The following is a 19569-nucleotide window of genomic DNA, read 5'->3' as shown; positions in this document are numbered from 1 at the left end:
TTGATTATCGTTGCCAGGATAAGTGACAGTGAGAAGAGGGTCCAATTTTTCCTCAGACATGATGTAAAACTGTGAGAAAACATGCCTCTGGCTTATAGCGCCTGATGGATGAGCCCACCTGTGATCCACTTTCATGGGTTTGCTAGCTGTACCACCTCACCTCTCTCTTGGGACCACTTATTCAGAACCTAAATAACGCACTGGTGTTCCTTGCAAAGTTCTTCTATTGTTCATGCTTGAAATGAGTGTCTTGATTTTATTTGGAAAAAGCAAAATTCTCATTTTTTCTTCAGTATAAATATTGTTTTACTGCATGAATCAATACACTGCAAGAACACACAGGATGATGTGCTACATGAGAAAAACACGCTCATGTGAAGCTGATACCCCTGACCGTGCGTGTTTAGCACTTCCTGTAACATACTTAAACATTTGAGTTACGCAAATAAATACAGGGGGTTCGTTTCAGTCTGTAAAGTTTCAGACGGAAACAAGTCTGAGGTTTTGTGTTGCTCACAAGGTCTGTGTATGATTTAGGTATTAAATTGCGCAAGTTCTGACAGCTGTTTATCACTTTTTTTGGAACAGGCCTTCAAGATGCTGTAATGTCTGCTTCTCTGTGTGTGTTAGTGTTTGTAGTCACATTTTCAGACATTCAATTTTGTGCATGTTTGAAAGTGTGCAAGAGAATTGCCCTTATTTACAGTATCATACACCCAATAGCCTGTGTGACATGTACATTTGTTAATGAGGACATGCTATAATAGAGCAATAGTTGTGTAGATTTGATTGGTTGTTTTCTGAGGTCAACCATCTACATCTGGAGTCCAAAGAAGCTAAAGCTGATGACCTCAGTGCTGTGTTTATCGCTAAACATAAACATGTTTCGTCATTTCTCTGTTGAATAGCAGAGAATTATGATGCGTAACAGAGAATTTGTAAACAGACTCGCTCCAGCTTTAATCTGTCTGTCAGCGGGCCATGGATTCAAGCTTTCATTAGTCTAGTTCAGTGTCTCTGTGTTTAATACATTCGGGCTTTAATGGGAATAGAATATTCCGGGTTTGATGTATAACTCAGTTTGTAAAAACAATAAAATGTGTTGACTGAAATGGAAGTCTACAGGGAATCATTTGTCCAATAGAGTTTCACTGTAAGTACATAGTACAAGTACAGTTTGCTGTTTTTAGCTGGTGTCTGTTGGCTGGTTAAGCTGTATTTGTCACTTTTCAGCTGATCGGGTCAATTGAATTAAAGCTGAAATAAAATACGAGATTAGAAAATTAGATGTTGCCTTGGCAGCTAACTGAAATAAATGATAAAATTCTAAAATGACTAAATCTGAAATAAAGAATAAATTAAAGATACAAAGAAATGTAAAAAAACCTACTAAAATTGACAAAAGCATAACAAAATTATTAAAACTTAAAGGCATGATATGTTAATTTTTCACTTATTCAAAACAAAGGTGTTGCTTGATGACGCCGAGATTTCGTGGAATCATGGGAGGTGTTGTCTTCACGTCGGGTGTCACTCAAGTCATATTCATGGATGAGCTAATGTATTAAAGATTTATGAACATTACTGTAGTATGAAGCAGGGTCTGGCTGAAATCCGTTGGAGCGGAACGAGGCCGCTGGAGTGATTGCTAATGAGAGACGAGCGCGACACACGGCTCGAGAGCAGCGGAGCTTTTATTATGCTGCAGTCGCTTCTTACGCTTCTTCCGGTCAAGCGTATGTCGGGTAACGCAGCGCTGTTTTATCATATTAGATACATTTGTGTGTTGAAAGTTGTTATAATGCTACTCTCCGTTCGCTCGGCGGCTGCTATGCTACGTGCTAATCTCACATATTGTGCATTTAAACTAAAAATAAAGCAATTAGCATAATACAAACCCAAAATCTTCATAGGTGGGCAAGTCGATTTTTTTTTTTTTTTTTTTTTTTTTAAATTTTATTCTTTATTTAGAATTCAAAAAAATGAATTAGATTTTATGTATTTTCCATTTAAATTTTTTAAATTTTAGTCATTTTTGTTGTATGTTTTTGTTTTTTAAATATATAGTTTTTTTAAATTAATTTTCATTTCAGTTTTAGACCTGAGATGTTGCTTTAGCAACTAGTTGAAATTAAATAAAGTTTTAAGTTTTTTATATTTTATTTCAAGTAAGGAAATATATATATATATATATATATATATATATATATATATATATAATTTATAATGCATTTAGAGCTGGAATCAAGGCTTTGTTGGGACAGCATTCTTGCAACACATGCAGAAGAGTTACACAATTACACAACAATTTTTTTACGATGAAGAGACACTCCTTGGTTTTCAACTGCAATAACTAATGTTCTCACTCACAGAATCAGACACTGCTGCTTATTATATAACACATTTTCCTGTTTTGAATTATGATAGTGTTTGTTTCGTTGGTCCGTTCGGTTGGATGGCTTTCTTACCTCAACCGAACTGCCCCAGATTTCGTTTTCAATCGGACCGAGAACACCTCGTTCAGGCGATCTCGGAGCGATTGTTTTTTGGTTCGGATCCGATCCCAGTGTCTTGAGACTAAAAAAATTCCTGTCTTCCATTCTCTTGATTGAACTGCTGCATTTGTGTGGGTTTTTAACTGTAATTAGAGTTTATTAATCAGTTTAATGGAAAATAGATTAACAAAGCACTGAAAAAACACAAGAGAAGCAGTTTTGGCAGAAAGAAGGAGAATGAGAATAAACTTCTGTCGTATCTGAAACCATTGGATGCATGTTATCCACTGTCATTCCATGGCCATTAGAGCCAGTTTTTCCATGTTTTTCTAGAGTCTGCTATGGTTGTGTTAGTTAGTATCACATTATTCATCTTCATTATTTTAACATGATATGCATTAGAGTTTTGACAATTGTCCTCAATTCAGATGTAAATGCGTCGGGTTCGCTACTTGAGTTCGCCCATAATTCCTTTTCTGACACTTTTACACTATCCCTTGGAGCAGCGTGACCTCTGGCCCTTCCAAACGCAGACTTCCCGCTGATGCAAAGGAAAAGAAGTAACCACCTCCAGCTGTGTCTGCTTTTGCCATCTTTGCCTCCTCTTTTACTCCCATCAAGTCTTGGCTGAAGCGAGTAATCTGTAGGTGTGCATGCCCTGACTCGAAATAAACTTCAGTGATAATTCTCTTGCAGTAAAGGAAGTTGACGTAAGGTCTGACCGTCTCGCAACCTCTGAGCATCGCCACTTTCCATGCGAGTGAGATAATGAAATTAAATAAACCATTAGTGATAAAAATTGCAGTCTGTAATTGCAGAAAATGTGATCTGCCAGTAGTAGTGATGGTAACAGCCTTAAACAAAACTTTATTTTCAACTGTAGAGCTAATATCAGTGGAATACCATATCTTTACCTACACATATCCTACATATATGGCTATTTAATTTTATGCACGTGCACACACACATACACATTCATATATACATACTTATATATGTACATATGTAAAATTTTATATATATATATATATATATATATATATAATATATATATTCTGTCAAACAATTAATCGCAATTAATCGCATCCAAAATAAAAAGTTTGTATGTATGTATGTATATGTATGTATGTATGTATGTGTGTGTATATTTATATATATATTTATATATATATATATATATAAATATTAGACATGCACCGATATATCGGCCAATAATCGGCATTGGCCGATAAAGCAAAATTTCACACTATCGGCCGATAAAAACAGCCAATAGTCAGGGCCGATATATCCTGTCAAGCAAAAGAGGGCAGGAAAATGCACTGAATTTGTGCTTTGTGTAAAGAAAATTTATTTATTTGCATTTCTTTCAAAATATAATTACAAATATAAAGATTAATTATTAATTATAATGAAATTATCATTAATTTAAAAGAAGGTATGAAAGGCAGAACCCCCACAATATTGGTATCGGTATTGGCAGATATCACTCTGAATAATCGGTATCGGTATCGGTGGAGAAATGTAATATCGATGCATCTCTGAGATGAGATGTGTGTGTGTGTGTGTGTGTATATATATATATATATATATATATAATATAAGAAGTCTAGTTTATGACCTTGTTTGATGCATTGATCAATCTCAGAAATGATCTCATTGTATAACTAGACTGTGGCTGCATGTGCAGTGTCTTGTGAGCAGTAAATGCCACTGAAATGTTAAAAAACCGCAAGTCCACGAACATGGTGATGTGAGGAGCAGGTGTTGGGACAGGAGAGATTGTATTGGGGTCTTTCAGACAACCCACAGTGCTGCGCGTCTGCTTTAGTGCCAGGCATTCTGGGAATGAAAGTTCAGAAACACAACCTTCGACCTCTCACATGTTTTCTTTTTAATTGGTTGAGTGCGCGCCAAGTGTTCACCTCAAGATCTTACGCCCACCTGGAGGGCCTAGGGATCCTTCTCTTCATCATCACAGTTTATTACTGAAATGCTTTTGTGCATGTTTCATTTTCTCTTAATCACAGACAATGTGGGTCTTTTAACTTTCCAAATCCCCCCAAGCGTTTACGAAAAGTTTTATGAGAGTTTTAGTAAATTGAATGAAGATTTAAAAAAAATGCAACATTTTCAGCAAAACCTCAGCATTAGAGTTTCCTTTGCATATTTCATATTACGCATGTGTCTCTCGTTAGACCGCTTATATTCTTTTCCAAATGTTTATTTCTTTCATTCTGTGCAGACTAAAGTCTTTTCAACACATCTTGTGTGGAATATCTTTTGTTTGTTATAATGTTATCTAAAATCTGATTGGATGAGCCACATTCAAAATCATTGGAAAATAGCCATTAAAAAACAGACCCGTGACTCTGTTTCATTTTGAATTATCAATCCAATTCTACAGTTTAGTTAATGTAAGAATTTATTTACTATTACATTTGAAGACATACACTCTGCTCAAAGAGTTTTATTGTTGCATCATTTGAAAAAGTTACATCTTTCCAAAAAAATGCAATTTATGCACCACTTGCATCTTTAAATGAAATTAAAAAAATAAGTCAATTTTCATGTGCGTCAATCCTGACTACAGGACCTCTGAGAGACATCTGGAAAGCGGTAGATCATCTTACTCTGTCTAATTGTCTTTTTTGCTCTGTGTTTTTGCAGCGTCAGTAATCAATTGTGACAGTGTATAAATAGAGGATAATTGTGAACACATTAGTTCAGCTGAACTAACGGGTAAGCTGCAGAAGAAGTAAACTCACAGAATGTCTGTCATGCCCAGTTTACTTGGGTTGAAAAAGCAATCAGAACAATCTACATAATTATTGATTGAAGGAGGAAACTTGAGATCTTACACAAAGCTGAAAGAACATATGAAATCATCACTTAAACCGGGTTCGGTTACACTTGGTCTAAATACAGGGGCTCCACGGTGTAATAATTCTGCTTCCACTTACAGGCCTGCTGTCAGTCAAAGGCACTGTATGTTAGAGCTTCAGCTTCTTATAGGCCCCAGTAATTAAAAACTTTTAAACTACCACTGGAAGGCTTCAAATCTTAAGGTCATGAAATCAAAATTTATATTCTTAATCACAGCTGTTTATGTCTGTTGTGTTGTAGGAGCTTGCTAGCTGTGGTTGGAACAAAAAGGAGAAACACATTTTGGCTCCCAATGTTGTTGCCTTCACACGGAGATTCAACCAGGTAAGATGGACGATTGGTATGTTTGCTGATTTTCTGTCTTTGTTTCTTGGTTTTATGAATTTGGTGATGATAACTTTAATTTAATTTAATTTAATTTAATTTTATTTCATTATTGGGTTACTTTTAAGCTGTTGCCACGGGTAAATTTTATTCCGCTGGTTGATTTTCACCCCCGTATGTATGATTTTGGTGCTCCAACACCCCCAAAACATCCCCCAGACGTCAGGGCTGGGACAATACATCGATTCGCGATGAATCTGGAGCGATTCTGATGTATTGTGATTCTCTCTCAAATCGATTCTGAGCTTAGTTTTTAACAGCAGACGGCACTACGTGCTTTAGAAACACGTACTCTGCTTGTTTCTGGTTCCACTTAAACCCAAAATAATCATTCATAAAGTTCGAAAAGGTTGAAGCGAATGTGTTTATATTTATCTTGCGTCATAAAAGCATTCTGAGCCGAGGTATATTTAACCACTTACATGACTCGCTGTCCAGCGCTCTCTTCGTGAGCGTTTGAGTGTGGGGTTAAAAACTAACCTAGAGCGCCATCTGCTGTTAAAACTAAGCTCAGAATTGATTCGAGAGAGAAAATATCATAATCGATCCAGAATCATTGTATCGAGAATCGAGATTAAATGTATTGTCCCAGCCCTACCAAACGTACACATAATGTGGAGAATTCGGCCTCCTGATGGAGAAAAATGCATTGGGTTAATTTTGACTGGCCATTGGGCTACTTTTGTTGCACAGACCTGGCAACCCTGGCTGTAGCAGTTGCAACACGCTTTCAGAAATCCTCCACCTTCCCCAGATCCACCTGTATAGATCTGTTACGGGTAATTCATGTAGCTATATTGTACTGTACAGCAGCAGCATGTCTTACTTGCTCACAGCAGCGTGTCGTGTATGTAATAGCAGTAGCAAGTCCTGTACAACATGTCTTACTCAACATTGTAATATCCCTTACCATGCCAAACACAGTTGTCATGACAGTAAATCAATTAAATCAGCTTCATGGCCCAATATTAGACTGAAGCACATAATTATATAAAAAAAAAAAAAAAAAACTCTGATAATGATCAGATGGAGATATTATCCATCCCTAGTTGTTTTTATCCCAGTCAAATGCTTCTCTTATTCATGTATATATGCATTTAGTTTTCCAGATGTGAAGCGTGTGCTGATAAAGTTCACAGTGCTTGAATGCCGTGGATATAAAGTGTATTTTTGGCTGGGCGGTAGTTGATATAATGCCAGCGAACTACGAACTGTGCCACAAAACCATTATGGCCCATAATGGCCCGAAACTTAAATATGTGCTGGAAATACTGTTAACAGATCTCATTCTCACATGGGCAAATATCCAGCCTGGTGTTTCTTTCCTCCTCAAAATTGAGATTGCTGGTTCTGCTCATGTTTAAGGAAAAATAGAGAGTCATGGTTTGCCAAGCTTATTCTATGCATTGCATACTCTTATATTAGACAACATTCAACTTGTCATCTCACATGTTGTTGACATGCACTCACATTATCACTCCACCAAATCCAACCAACAGTGAAAATCAACCTTCTTTCAAACACGTGAGAAAATATTCACACCGCTGTCCAAGTTGTTTTTGCATGTAATAATTGTTTTTATTAATTGTATTGAAATGTATCATGTAAATGTAACTTCGACACACTATAATATAAAGTTTATTAAAGTTAATATGAGTTGACATGTCATCTTCACCCATTTCTTTACTATATTTTTGCCAATAAGCTAATTTTTGTTTGTGTGCAGTTTGTTTTGTTCTCCAGGTACTTTAGCTGTTGTAGTAAAACTCGCCTTGCAAGCTTTGGAGGAACATTTTTGTTCATGGAATAAATTTTGATGATTTAAATGTTGTTTGTTATTCAAACTTGGTGATGCTGTTGGATTAAATAGCTCAAGGAGCCATTCATTATAAAACCAGAAGGAAGTTTGGTTTTCAAGCTAATTTAAAAGTCTTTGGCCATAAATTAATCTTAACTAAATTTGTGGCACTTCCAGTTCTGCTTATTTATGAAGTTTCTGCCTGGAATGAATTAGATTTTAAATCTGAAACATAATTAGATTGACTGGTGTGTCTCAATTTTACATATTCACAATTCTGTGAAAGTGCTATAAAAGTGCAAAGCAGACATTTGATGACCCAATTTTACATTTATGGCGTATGTTTAATGAGAGGATTTTTTTTCTAGTTTCTTAGCCAGGAGAGTGTGGAAATTACATAAAAGCATCAAGTTCCCCTCTGCAAATTTTCCCTTTAGCCTTAGTCTTAGCCTGCACAGTTCTCCTCAAAGTCGATCTCGCAGAATTCCTTCTATCTTGGCTGCCAATGTCTTTGGTTTTATGACATCATTAAGCCGAACATGATGAGCTGGCTTCCAGACCTTCGGAAAGATGGAGTGGCTTTGAAATGCATTTCTTGGCCACCCAAGAGTTTGTCTTGCTTTAAACAATGCCTTTCGTTTGATTCTCTAAATTGTGCACAGTTCTTGTATTAGGAGTCCTATATTATGCAGTTAGAATGCCTTTAAAATTCAACATATCAGGGCAAATATGCCCCTGTATGAGTTTTAGTCTCATATTTATATCATGATACAGTTAAGCATTATCACAATAAGAAGTGGAATGAATGACTCAATGACTTACTCATTAAGACATTTACCACCACCTACTGGCATATACAGAGAGTCCTTTCTTGCACATTATTATAATATTAAAGGTTACAATTAACAACAGAGCCCAAGCTATTAAATTCAGTTGCAAACACGTCAAACACAGGTTTTGCATTAACTAATCATTTTTGAAATATGATCATTTACACAGTTACTGTCATATCTTGATTTCATGACAAATTTATTTAAACATATATTAAATAATTAAGACATTACTAACAGTTAAAGTAAATATAATTAATATACAAGATAATATGGTGCATATATTTAGTGAAATGCTCCCCGCTAGAGTTCATTTCTCTAGTGAACTAACATGCTGTGGGCAATAAATGACTTGCCTGAGGTAAATGTAATGCTCGGTGAGATGTTATTCTCAAGCTGTTTTGTTGTCCTACCGCGGTTGAAACACTGGTTGAGAGATTACACCTAAACATATGCATAGATCGTCTATTTTTCTTCTGCGCTTTTTCCCTGTTGTGGCGGTTAGCAAACAGCATTGCATTACCGTGCGTACCCCCTTCTGGATTGGAGTGTGGCCTGTAACTGACTGTATTCGTCATCTGACTGTATGCACGAACCATGACGTCCGTACTGTGACGGTTCGGGGCGAATACATGTACCATTACACCCCTTATATATGTGTGTGAGTGCGCGCATATATATATATATATATATATATATATATATATATATATATATATATATATATATATTAGACCTATAGACCTATATATAGACTAACATATTAGTATATTAGTAGTGATAAGTCAAGCATCACTATTACTTTGCTCATATTAGGTACTGAACCCCTAACCCTAAATGTTAAACATCAGTTTATAACTTTATCATCTACTAAATTCACTAACTTTTGTACAGGTCTGTGACGTGACGGGTCATTTTTTTGTCCAGAGGCCTTAATAATAATAAAAAACAAAGATATGACATCCAAAGTATGTAAGGTAGTACAACTAGATCTCTTTTATTGAATCCAAAAGGTTTTAATTATATTTTGCTACATATAAATGTTTTTTAAAGATTGTGTCAAAAGGTCATTTGGTTTAACCATCCAAAGGCCAATACAGCCATTTCACTTGCGATTTAAAATATCTTAAAATATAATAAATGTATATATTTTTTTATTCTGGCATGATTTTATAACATCATATATCAACATAGTGCAAAATGGTATTAAAATTATGTGTAGAAGTCATTGCTTTGTTATGAGAAAGAATGTCCGGAAAAATTCATTTCATTGATGTCATTCGGAGTAACCAATATAAAGGGACCATTTTGGATCAAGTCATGCAGGCAATATCATGTGACAGGATGTGACATCATTTAAACACCTGCAAAGGACCACATGGTCATGAAGCAAAGTAACTAACTCTCTTTTAACTCTATGAAAAATTCATGTTTTCACTTGCTCATACGCAAGTCTCGAAACATCAGGTCATTCGGTACAGCCACTATAAAACATAGAAAATGTTGTAATATTTTAAAAAACTTGTACTAAATATAAAATGTTTGATTGTCCTTTTGCTAGCTAGCTAGCAAGCTAACTATCTAGCTAGCTAGATATCAGCCTGTTAGCATTGTTTGAAAATATCTTCATTTGGTATAACCAAAAGTGTCATTCGATAAAACTGAAATTTTGGTTAAACCGAATGACTTTTTTGGTGAAAAATTTTGTCCATCTTGTAAAAAATGACAAAAGGAGTATTAATTGACTATAAAAAAAAACACATAATCTCATTGTCATTGTTAACACTTAATAAAACTTCAAAATTAATTATATCTCCATTATGTTTTTTTTTTTACACTTTTAAAAACCTTATTCGTCAATGACCCGTACTCAAGTTACTTCTAAGTAATCAGACAAACAGGGACATTTTGACCTTTGTGACTATATTATTAGATGATATGAGGTGAGCTTTTTTGAGCAGATAAACAGCCACCTTTACAACCACCTATTAACCACCCAGAACACTTTAGCATTATGGTGACAAGTTTTGCATGCTCAAGGACCCCTCACATTTTCTTCAAAATGTAAATATCTAGCCGAATTTGTCTGTGTAATAAATCAGCTCTGTATTTTTTACGTGAAATCAGGTGAGCAGAAACTTTACATGGAAACATTGTGGTCCATCATCATGGCAACTGAGCAGAAACTCCGGCCCTCAAAAATATTGTAGCACTCTTTGCCAGTTCATAATTTATGGAGCAGGAACAGAAGCTTTCAGAGCCGTTTTGAAGGCATTATGTGTAGGAATGAACTAGATGAGCTCACCCTCTTTCATGAAGGGGGTCGCAGCTCTACGCTTTGGTAAAGCCCAATTTACAGCCACTTTGGAAAAAGAATCGTCATCTCCGAGCCAAAAAATGTAAGCACTGCACCCTGTGTCTCCAAGGGTTTCTATACCAACCAGAGCTCATATAATGTGTAAATGATTTGATAATGAGCTATAGGCTATGACTTCATTGCACAGTTGGCTTATCTAGTAAAGCAGCGTTCTTACATTTTAACTTAACACAGCTGCCTGCGCTATGATACGCCTGTCCTACTTCATGCAATATTGCTGGAAAACTTGACTCAAACATTTTGAAGCTCATTTTCTTTATAATAACTCTATTACTATGAGTCGTGCATTGCACAGTTATCTTAATAAAGATGACCCTGAAGTGTCTGTTAACATTTATGAAACAGTTTGGAAATTTTATCAGAATTTACAGTGTTTCTTCAGGGTAACTTATCAATTTTTGTCATTTTTTTTTTAAAATAATTAATGAGGTGATGAATAAGCCAATAAATGCTTGTTTCTTGTTTTTTTGGGGTTTGTTTTTTGTTTTTTTTACAGAAATGTACAGTTATATTGGATTTTTTGGTAACACTTTACAATAAAGTTTCATTTGTTAACATTAGTTAACGTTTGTTAACATGAACTACAGTAAGAATGAGCAAAACTTCTACAGCATTTATTAATGTTAATCTCAGCATTTACTAATACTTTTTAAGATCAAAAGTTTTATCTATTAACATTAGTTAAAGGGGACCTATTATGCAAAATTCACTTTTACATGGTGTTTGGCTATAAATGTGTGTTGGCAGTGTGTGTACACAACCACCCTATAATGATAAAAATCCAACCACTCCTTTTTTTTTTTTTTTTTTTTTTTTTTTAATCCCCATAAATCATAAGCAGTGTCTCTGAACAAGCTGTTTCCAGATCCCTGGCAGTGTGACCTCACATTAGCCACAGGCCCCGCCCACAAATGTTGACAGACACTGCCGTTTTAACATAGAACCGCCCTGAGTGAGTTCACAGCCAGCCAATTGTACAGTCCGCCATTGCTGCACTGACGAGAACGTCTCCCAAGCGTTTTAGGTGTTCTGTAGTTGAATGGATTAATCCACATAGCTCTCTCCATTTACTCCCTAAAGCTGAGCTGCTGAAGACGAGGTGGATTCATTTTGTTTTCGAAGAAAATGCTCCCTCAACTCTACCGAAATTCGTTTATGTCTGCGCGAATCATTTCACACTGGACTTCTTTGTGAACAAATGTCAATACAAAGGGACAATACAAAACAGAGGTTGTGCTAAAAAATTGTTACTCAAGGATAGATCAGTAAACTCTTCGTGATCCAGCTTACAGTCTCCAGAGTGATACTGGATATGGTAGTAATGAAGTTGAGAGCACTTTATTACAGTTAATCGGAGTTGATTTACAGATATAAAGTTTACCAGTTTATTAAGCACCACCTGAAAAGGCATAAGGTCTTTATATATTTGTTTACTGTTAGTTGTAACGAGTGTTTCTGTGTACTTCGCTGTGTATGTTGATGATAATGCAAGGGAGAGAGAGATTTTATGGATAATATTTTAATGCACACTTGCACTGTGTTTTATTAAGCTCTTACAGTGATTTTCTAGAGTGAAAATGGATGCTTCATCTTTTGTGTGAAGTCATAAAACTGATCGGTAAATTCGAACGGGGACCGGTACAGCAGGCTTGTAGTAATATAGTGGAAGACGACAATATAAGTTATAACCGTAATTAAACTAAACTATACCTGTTCTATCTCCATGCAGCATATATTTCTGACATTATAGTGCGTCCTGACTGACTCCTGACACCAGAGAATCAGCTCTTGAAGCTCCGCCCTCTTAGGCTGAGCGCAGCAGCTCATTTGCATTTAAAGGGCACACACTGAAATGGCACGTTTTTGCTCAACCCCAAAAAGTGGCAATTTTAACATGCTATAAAAAATTATCTGTGGGGTATTTTGAGCTAAAACTTCACATACACACTCTGGGGACATCAGAAACTTGTTTTACATCTTGTAAAATGGGGCATAATAGGTCCCCTTTAAAGGACTGAGCTAACATGAACATTTTTATTAACTAACATTAACAAAGGTTGAATGCTGTAAAAAATATATTGGTTTAGGTTAGTTAATGCATTAACTAATGTTAACAAATGAGACCCTATTATAAAGTATTACTATATAATTTTTTTTTTTTTTTTTGTCTAGATTTTTTTTCAATTCATTATTAAGGTGGGTAATTTTTTTAAGTACAGTTTACAAAATTTAAACTAGAGCTTAACTTAAATTCTGTAATTATCTTTCCATTTAGCAATGTGTACCGTTAAAATGTTTCATACAATTAATCTTTAGTATTTTTAATCCTTTTTTTATAAAGTGAAATTCTTTTTAGGTAAATGTATAGTCTATCAGTTTCACTACAAATATTTACATAATTTACGCCCATCTTTTATCAATTTCTTTCCACTGTCTCAAAGCGTTGGCTTCAAGCAACATTAACATTTGGAAAGATGTCTAGTGAAGTCTAGCTATTTTACATTTCCTGTCTATGTAGAGCACTTCAGTCACACTTGTAGTTATGATGTTCATGCTGTCTTTGTAGGGAGTAGACTTCAAGGCAGCTCACTAGGTTTTAGAACACTGAACTTGAATATTCTATTCTAGCTTGAAAATTCTAAATCGTGGCATACTTGCTCTGTTTAATGTCTTCTTTTAAAGAATCAAAGTCAGAGGCCAAATTTATGGTGAAACTATGTACCCTTTATCCCCATCATGTTATGGAAGCCGACTTCCTGAGGGTCGATGGAAAAGACATCATTTGCTTGGACGGTTCAGTCCATATATTCTTAGTTTACAGATATATTTACTGCTCCTCAGGGAGTTCTTTGTCCATTTGCTGGTTGTGAACGAATTTGCTGTATTCAGCCTTTTTTCCTCTGATAAACCAGCAAAGGAACAAACAAAGATTTGTTTTCAACCACATTTTGTGTTTAAGGACTTTGGACTTGGGTGGGCTTTTTAGACTACATCTTAGTATTCAGTTGTAATGTAGTTTTTATGATTTTTTTTTTTTTTATAATATATATAAAAATATTCCATTTCAGTACATGCAAAAACACGCATTTCTGCTCGGTTCAACAGTGATGTTTTTCCTCTAAATTATTTGTCAGACATTAAATAGTTTCTTGAGTTTGATTCCCTCTGTGTGAAATATAATCAAGGCTGCTTTTGAGGAAATTGTTGAGGTTTGTTACCTGACTCCCATCATGTTGAGGCAGAAATCTTAAACTTTTTACTACAGTAAGAATCACTCAGACTTCTTCTGCTTTCTAATTTTGTTATTTTCTCCTTTTTTATTTGGCATCTGCTTGCGTTGGAGTCTCTGCCAAGTGAAGTCTGTGTGGCCAGTGTTCTGTGTTTGCCGTACAATTATAATCAGACTGCAGTGTCTCATTTTTCAGTCATTACATAACAACAGCTTTTCCTCCATCTCAGTCATTCCAGGACTTTTGTTTTTGTCGATTAGAAATGGGTTTTCCACGAGATATGGTTTGACTCCAGTTGAGTTTCCCTTTATGGAGAAAATCAAGCTCCAATAACCGCAGATGAAAGCTTGACCTAGTGCTGTCCTGTCCTGACATGACCTCAGCTGACCTCTGCTTTTCTCCCTCTCATTCTTTTTGAGTCTGGTGTTCATATTATATTACCAGGCTGTCAGGATGTCCTGAGTTGATCTCAAGGATCGGTATTGGGGCTTTTTTTTTTAATTAATCGGTATTGCTATCCCAGGGGTGTCCAATCCCAAATTAAAAACACCTGAACCAGCTAAACAAGGTCTGACTAGGCATACCAGAAACTTCCAGGCAGGTGTGTTGAGGCAAGTTGGAGCTAATCTCTGCAGGACAGTGGCCCTCCAGATAGAAATCCCATAGATGTCCTTTTTTTTTTTTTTTTACATTTGAGCTCCTGAGAAACTCTGCATGGCCCTGTATACATTGGATTGATTTTAATTACTTTAATCTACTTGAAGTGTGCACTAAGCACTAGGAAAATACAAGTATCGGATCGGGACTTGGTATCGGCATATGGTCAATATTCAATGACTCTTATCAGATCGGGGGAACAAAAAACTTGAGCGGGACATCCCAACTTATCAGTAACAGGCAGCAAATCAAACATCCCTGGCATCACTGTTTTTCCCATCTCTGCAGGTAAGCTTCTGGTTGGTACGGGAAATCCTCACCGCTCAAACCCTGAAGATCCGTGCTGAGATCCTGAGCCACTTTGTCAAGATCGCAAAGGTACGTTCATGAACAGTTATTTTCAATACTCTTATTGTATCAATAAGAAAGAGTAGTACTATTAGAACAGAAAAGATCACTAATGCAAAATCTATTGCCAATATATCATTCTTGCCTGCAAGTTATTTTTACCTGGTTTGTACTAAGTACTAATGTAGTAAGACAGAGGTATTAAATACCAAATTCAGTATACGCCTTATTGAATGTGCATACAGGCGAGCAGATGAACTCAGAATATAAACACGACATGCAGTTTTTCCAAAGAAAGCCGTTATAAAGAAAGTGTGTTGCCTTCATATTCTGGGTTCATCTGCTCACCTGTTTATAGTATGCATCTTCAATAAGGTGTATACTGAATTTGATCTTTTAATATCACTGTTTTAGTACATTAAGAGACTTTAAGTGTTTTTCATGTTAAGCGTTTAAGAACATCTCGCTGTTTTTAGTGGTTGAAATACTGCAGCAGGTGCTGTATACAGTATGGATCACAAATGCCCAAAACTTGCATTTTGTTCACATGTTTTTGATTTTCTTCTTTTGAGACGGAAATACAGTTGGATGGTATTGCAGTTCTGTGCATGTTTGCCCTCCAGGCCTCCGTTGGGAGTCACGTGACTGAAAACTATAAATATAAACACCACAATGTCAAATTCATCAGTTTATTCAAGGATATGTGTATAAATATGATATTCACAGCAACTACATTTCCCATCATGCAATGCTGACTTTAATTTGGCCTCTACTAGGTATCTTAGAAGGCAGCATACAGAGCTAAAGAGCAATCATGGCATTTACATTGAGTCTGGATTAGATACACTGTAGAAATGTTACTCTAATGATGTTGAATTGCTCCTGCTATATCATGCTGCAGTAGTGCATGTTGAGAGATGATGTTTGTGAGTCTGTCCAACTTCGACGGCTCACCTCATTAGTGTGGACTATAGAGGGATTATCCTACAGTATGTTCCTACTTTAAAAAGAGGTGCCGTTAAAGTCGATTGGCACACACTAAGCGATCAACAAAGCATTATTATTTAGTTTTATTATATAAGCATGCATCAGTATTCCTTTATTTCTTTCATTTTCATTACTTTACATGAAGAGCTTAATGAAGTCAAGCCAGAGCTGAAATTTGCAATATAAAGAATGTTTATAATACACACTTTTTTTTTTTTGATTAGTGCTATTAATTCTTCAGATTTACATGTATATGGTTTGGGAACCAGGGCTAATGAACTAGCAGCAGTCATTTTTATATGCCATTCTAATTGTTTTAGACCCACTTTCTGTGCAACCGTGCTCAGGTTTACAAATAATGATCCACAGTTCATATTCATACTTGTTCTTGCCACAACATGGCAGAATTTGGGTGCACTTTAAATGTTCTTTCTCATTTTCCTGATTTGAAAATCGTGCTAAGGCCCGGTTTCACAGACAGGGCTTAGATTAAACCAGGATTAGGCCTTAGTTCAAATAGGGCATTTTAGTAGCTTTTATAAATGTTCCTTAGAAATAATAATAATAATAAAAAAAAAAAAAAAGAAAACATTACTGGTGTGCATCTTGAGACAAAACAATGGCACTGACGTTTTTTTAAGATACATCAGTGCAAGTTGCTTTCAGTTAAAACAGCTCAAACATGCATTTTAGTCTGGGACTATAGACTTAAGCCTTGTCTGTGAAACCGGGGGTATATGTTATTATAATTTTTATTGATGATGTGTACAATTTTCTCGATGCTTAAGTACTTTCTTCAACTGTAGTTTAATATGCAGATACTACAAAAACTACAGTATGTTAATAAATACTAACAAACCGTATATATAGTATATGTAAAGTGTATGTATATTTAAATCTGCAGCAATTGCACACTTCATTTTTAATGCAACTAAACACACAGTATAAAGAGTTTGGTTTTGTTTTTCATGTTAAACTTACAATGGTCTGATAATTACTCTGAAATATGTTTGCCAACCTTTTGAATTTTCATCCGGAGAATCTGGCCCTAAAAAGAAAGTAAACTCATCAAAACAAGCCACGTCAATGAAGCGGCTCGAGTATCGAGACACGTGAGCCATCCTTCGGATACCTCATGACTAAATCTCAGAGGAACATTTGCTGACAGAACAAAAGCTGAAAAAAAAAAAAAAAAAAACGCTCAGATTGTAGTCATCATGTGTCATGGAGTTGATTCGGGTGTGCCAAATTTGCTGAAGCGAGCACAAAGCAGTTTTCCATCATTTGTTGGGGCTTCATTGTGGGAGTAATGATGAAAGCAGGTCTGTATCTTACTGAAGGTCACTGTCTTTTAGTGGACAACATCCAATCAGAGAGCAATAAAGGGAGTTTTGAGTGTGGGCGGTAGCTGTGACCTCATCTAACCTAACAAACAGACAGTAGTACATGCCTGCTTCATTAGAAGTGCATGTGGATTTTCTTACAAATTGCAACCCAACCTTTTATGAAGTGAGAACTTTTCATTATATACTTTTAATAGCAAAACATGATAAAATAAAATGCAACCAGTAAAACGGAAGTGGTTGCTATATAAATGCACTCTTTGACTCTCTCTCATGTGCTTTAAACACCCTTTTTGTGCTTTGTGCATTGAGTTTTCTGAACTGTCTAGCAATTCACACTCGCTTTCTATGTCTACAGAAACTTCTAGAGCTGAATAACCTTCATTCTATGGTGTCGGTGGTGTCGGCACTGCAAAGCGCTCCCATCTTTAGATTGAGCAAGACATGGGCGGTAAGACACTCAACATTTACACACATTTGCCAAGCTGTCTGAATGACAAATTTATTTATTTAATGAATCTGAGGCTGTCCTCAAAGAAGAGGTTTGGTCAGATTTGGCTCACTTTTAAGGATAGTTTTGTCCCCACGAGATAAAAACCAGACTCATCATAGACCTCAAACCTTTGGCTGCTTAATCATAATATCTGAATTATAAAATGTTGCTCATATATCATGGTAATTATGTTTTCTGCACTTTGCCCACTTAGTTCTGTAATTATTTTTCCCTGCTCACTTTGAAACTGATGCTTTTTAACAACCGTTCTACTCAAAGCATCTGTTGTTTAAAATGGAAAATTACTCTTTAGAATTTTAGCTTTGTGGAAAGAGACACGGACTCCAGACATAACACTTCTCTCATCCTACTGTACACTGTATGATTTTCAATAAGTGTAGATTGCAGAAAACATTAGTCATAACTTTTAAAGTAGCAACTGTTTTAAAAAAAATACATTTACCGTTCAGAATTTTGTGGTCAGTAAGTTGTTTTTTTTTTTTTTTTTTTTTTTTTTATGTTTTTGAAAAGAAGTCTCTTATGATCAAAAATACAGTAAAAACAGTAATATTGCAAAATAATATGTTATAAAATGTAATTTATTCCTGTGATCAAAGCTACATTTTTTTGAGCATCATTACTCCAGTCTTCAGTGTCACATGATCCTTCAGAAATCATTCTAATATGCTGATTTGATGCTCAAGAAACATTTCTGTTATTATCAATGTCGAAAACAGTTGTGCTGCTTCATATTCTCGTCTACAAGTCGATGTATCAGAATGGTAATGCGTTTTATGTATCGATCTCTACAACATAACGGCAACTGATATGATTAACCTTTGGCTTGACTAAGTTATCAAACAGCTAATAATATGTTGCTGATAAAAATAAATACTACAGAAAAAACAAAAGTAATTTCAACATGAAAAAGTTAGTTCAGGCAAGAATTGAAAAAAACAAAACAAAGTATATTCTATATTAGTACTCAATTCAAGCATGTAGAAATTAAAGCATAAATATCAACAATATAAAATTAAGTAAAACCTACTCAACTTTTCTGATACTGGTGTTCCCATCATGCACTGGGGCGTGAATAATTAATTAGGTGTTTGTTTTTTTGGGGGGGGTTGTTTTTATCCAGCTGTATTTACAGTATTTTGTTTTAGCATTGCTTTTGTTGTTTGGTTTAGTAACTTGTGATTGTGTGACATCTGGATTTTCTACTCAAAATAACACATTCACACTCAAAAACGAACTATTGAATGATACCGTCATTGCATATTGTGTATCAAGTATTGAAGTCTCTGTGTTCAGGTGAGTGCCGCATTAAATCATACACTTTAAAGGTGCAATGTGTACAATTTGAGAGGATCTACTGACAGAAATGCAATATGACTATGTTTTCAGTGGTACATAAAGACCTTACATAATGAACCGTTATGTTTTTATTACCTTATTTTATTCTTTATTACCACTTTTTTTTCTTTTCTTTTTTTTTTTTTTTTTTTTTGCTGTTTTCCAGCTGTATTTACACTGCTTTACCATCACTTTTGTTGTTTGGTTTTGTAACTTGCGATTTACTTTTCTACTTAAAATGACACATTCACATTCAAAAATGATCTATTAAATGTTACCGTCATTGTGTATTGTGTACCAAGTATGGAAGTCTCTGTGTTCAGGTGAGTGCCGCATTACTTCTATTATGTAGATATGGTGTCTACATGATTCGTATTGTATTATTTAC

General features: G+C 35.4%; 1 protein-coding gene across 2 annotated transcripts in view; it reads left to right on the top strand.

Annotated features, from left to right (window-relative positions):
• LOC127512748 (ras-specific guanine nucleotide-releasing factor RalGPS1) overlaps positions 1 to 19569 on the top strand; it is a 148567-nt gene that overhangs the window by 30317 nt on the left and 98681 nt on the right. For both annotated transcript variants that reach the window (XM_051893969.1, XM_051893970.1), the window contains exons 5-7: positions 5619 to 5702; positions 14943 to 15032; positions 17691 to 17783. In XM_051893969.1, coding sequence (XP_051749929.1) covers positions 5619 to 5702; positions 14943 to 15032; positions 17691 to 17783 — 267 coding nt within the window. The remainder of the gene's footprint in view (positions 1 to 5618; positions 5703 to 14942; positions 15033 to 17690; positions 17784 to 19569) is intronic.

This window comes from Ctenopharyngodon idella, chromosome 5 (genome assembly GCF_019924925.1).
Source record: "Ctenopharyngodon idella isolate HZGC_01 chromosome 5, HZGC01, whole genome shotgun sequence".
Lineage (NCBI taxonomy): Eukaryota > Metazoa > Chordata > Actinopteri > Cypriniformes > Xenocyprididae > Ctenopharyngodon > Ctenopharyngodon idella.
Note: the sequence above shows the minus strand (reverse complement) of the source record. Positions and strands in the feature narration are given on the sequence as shown.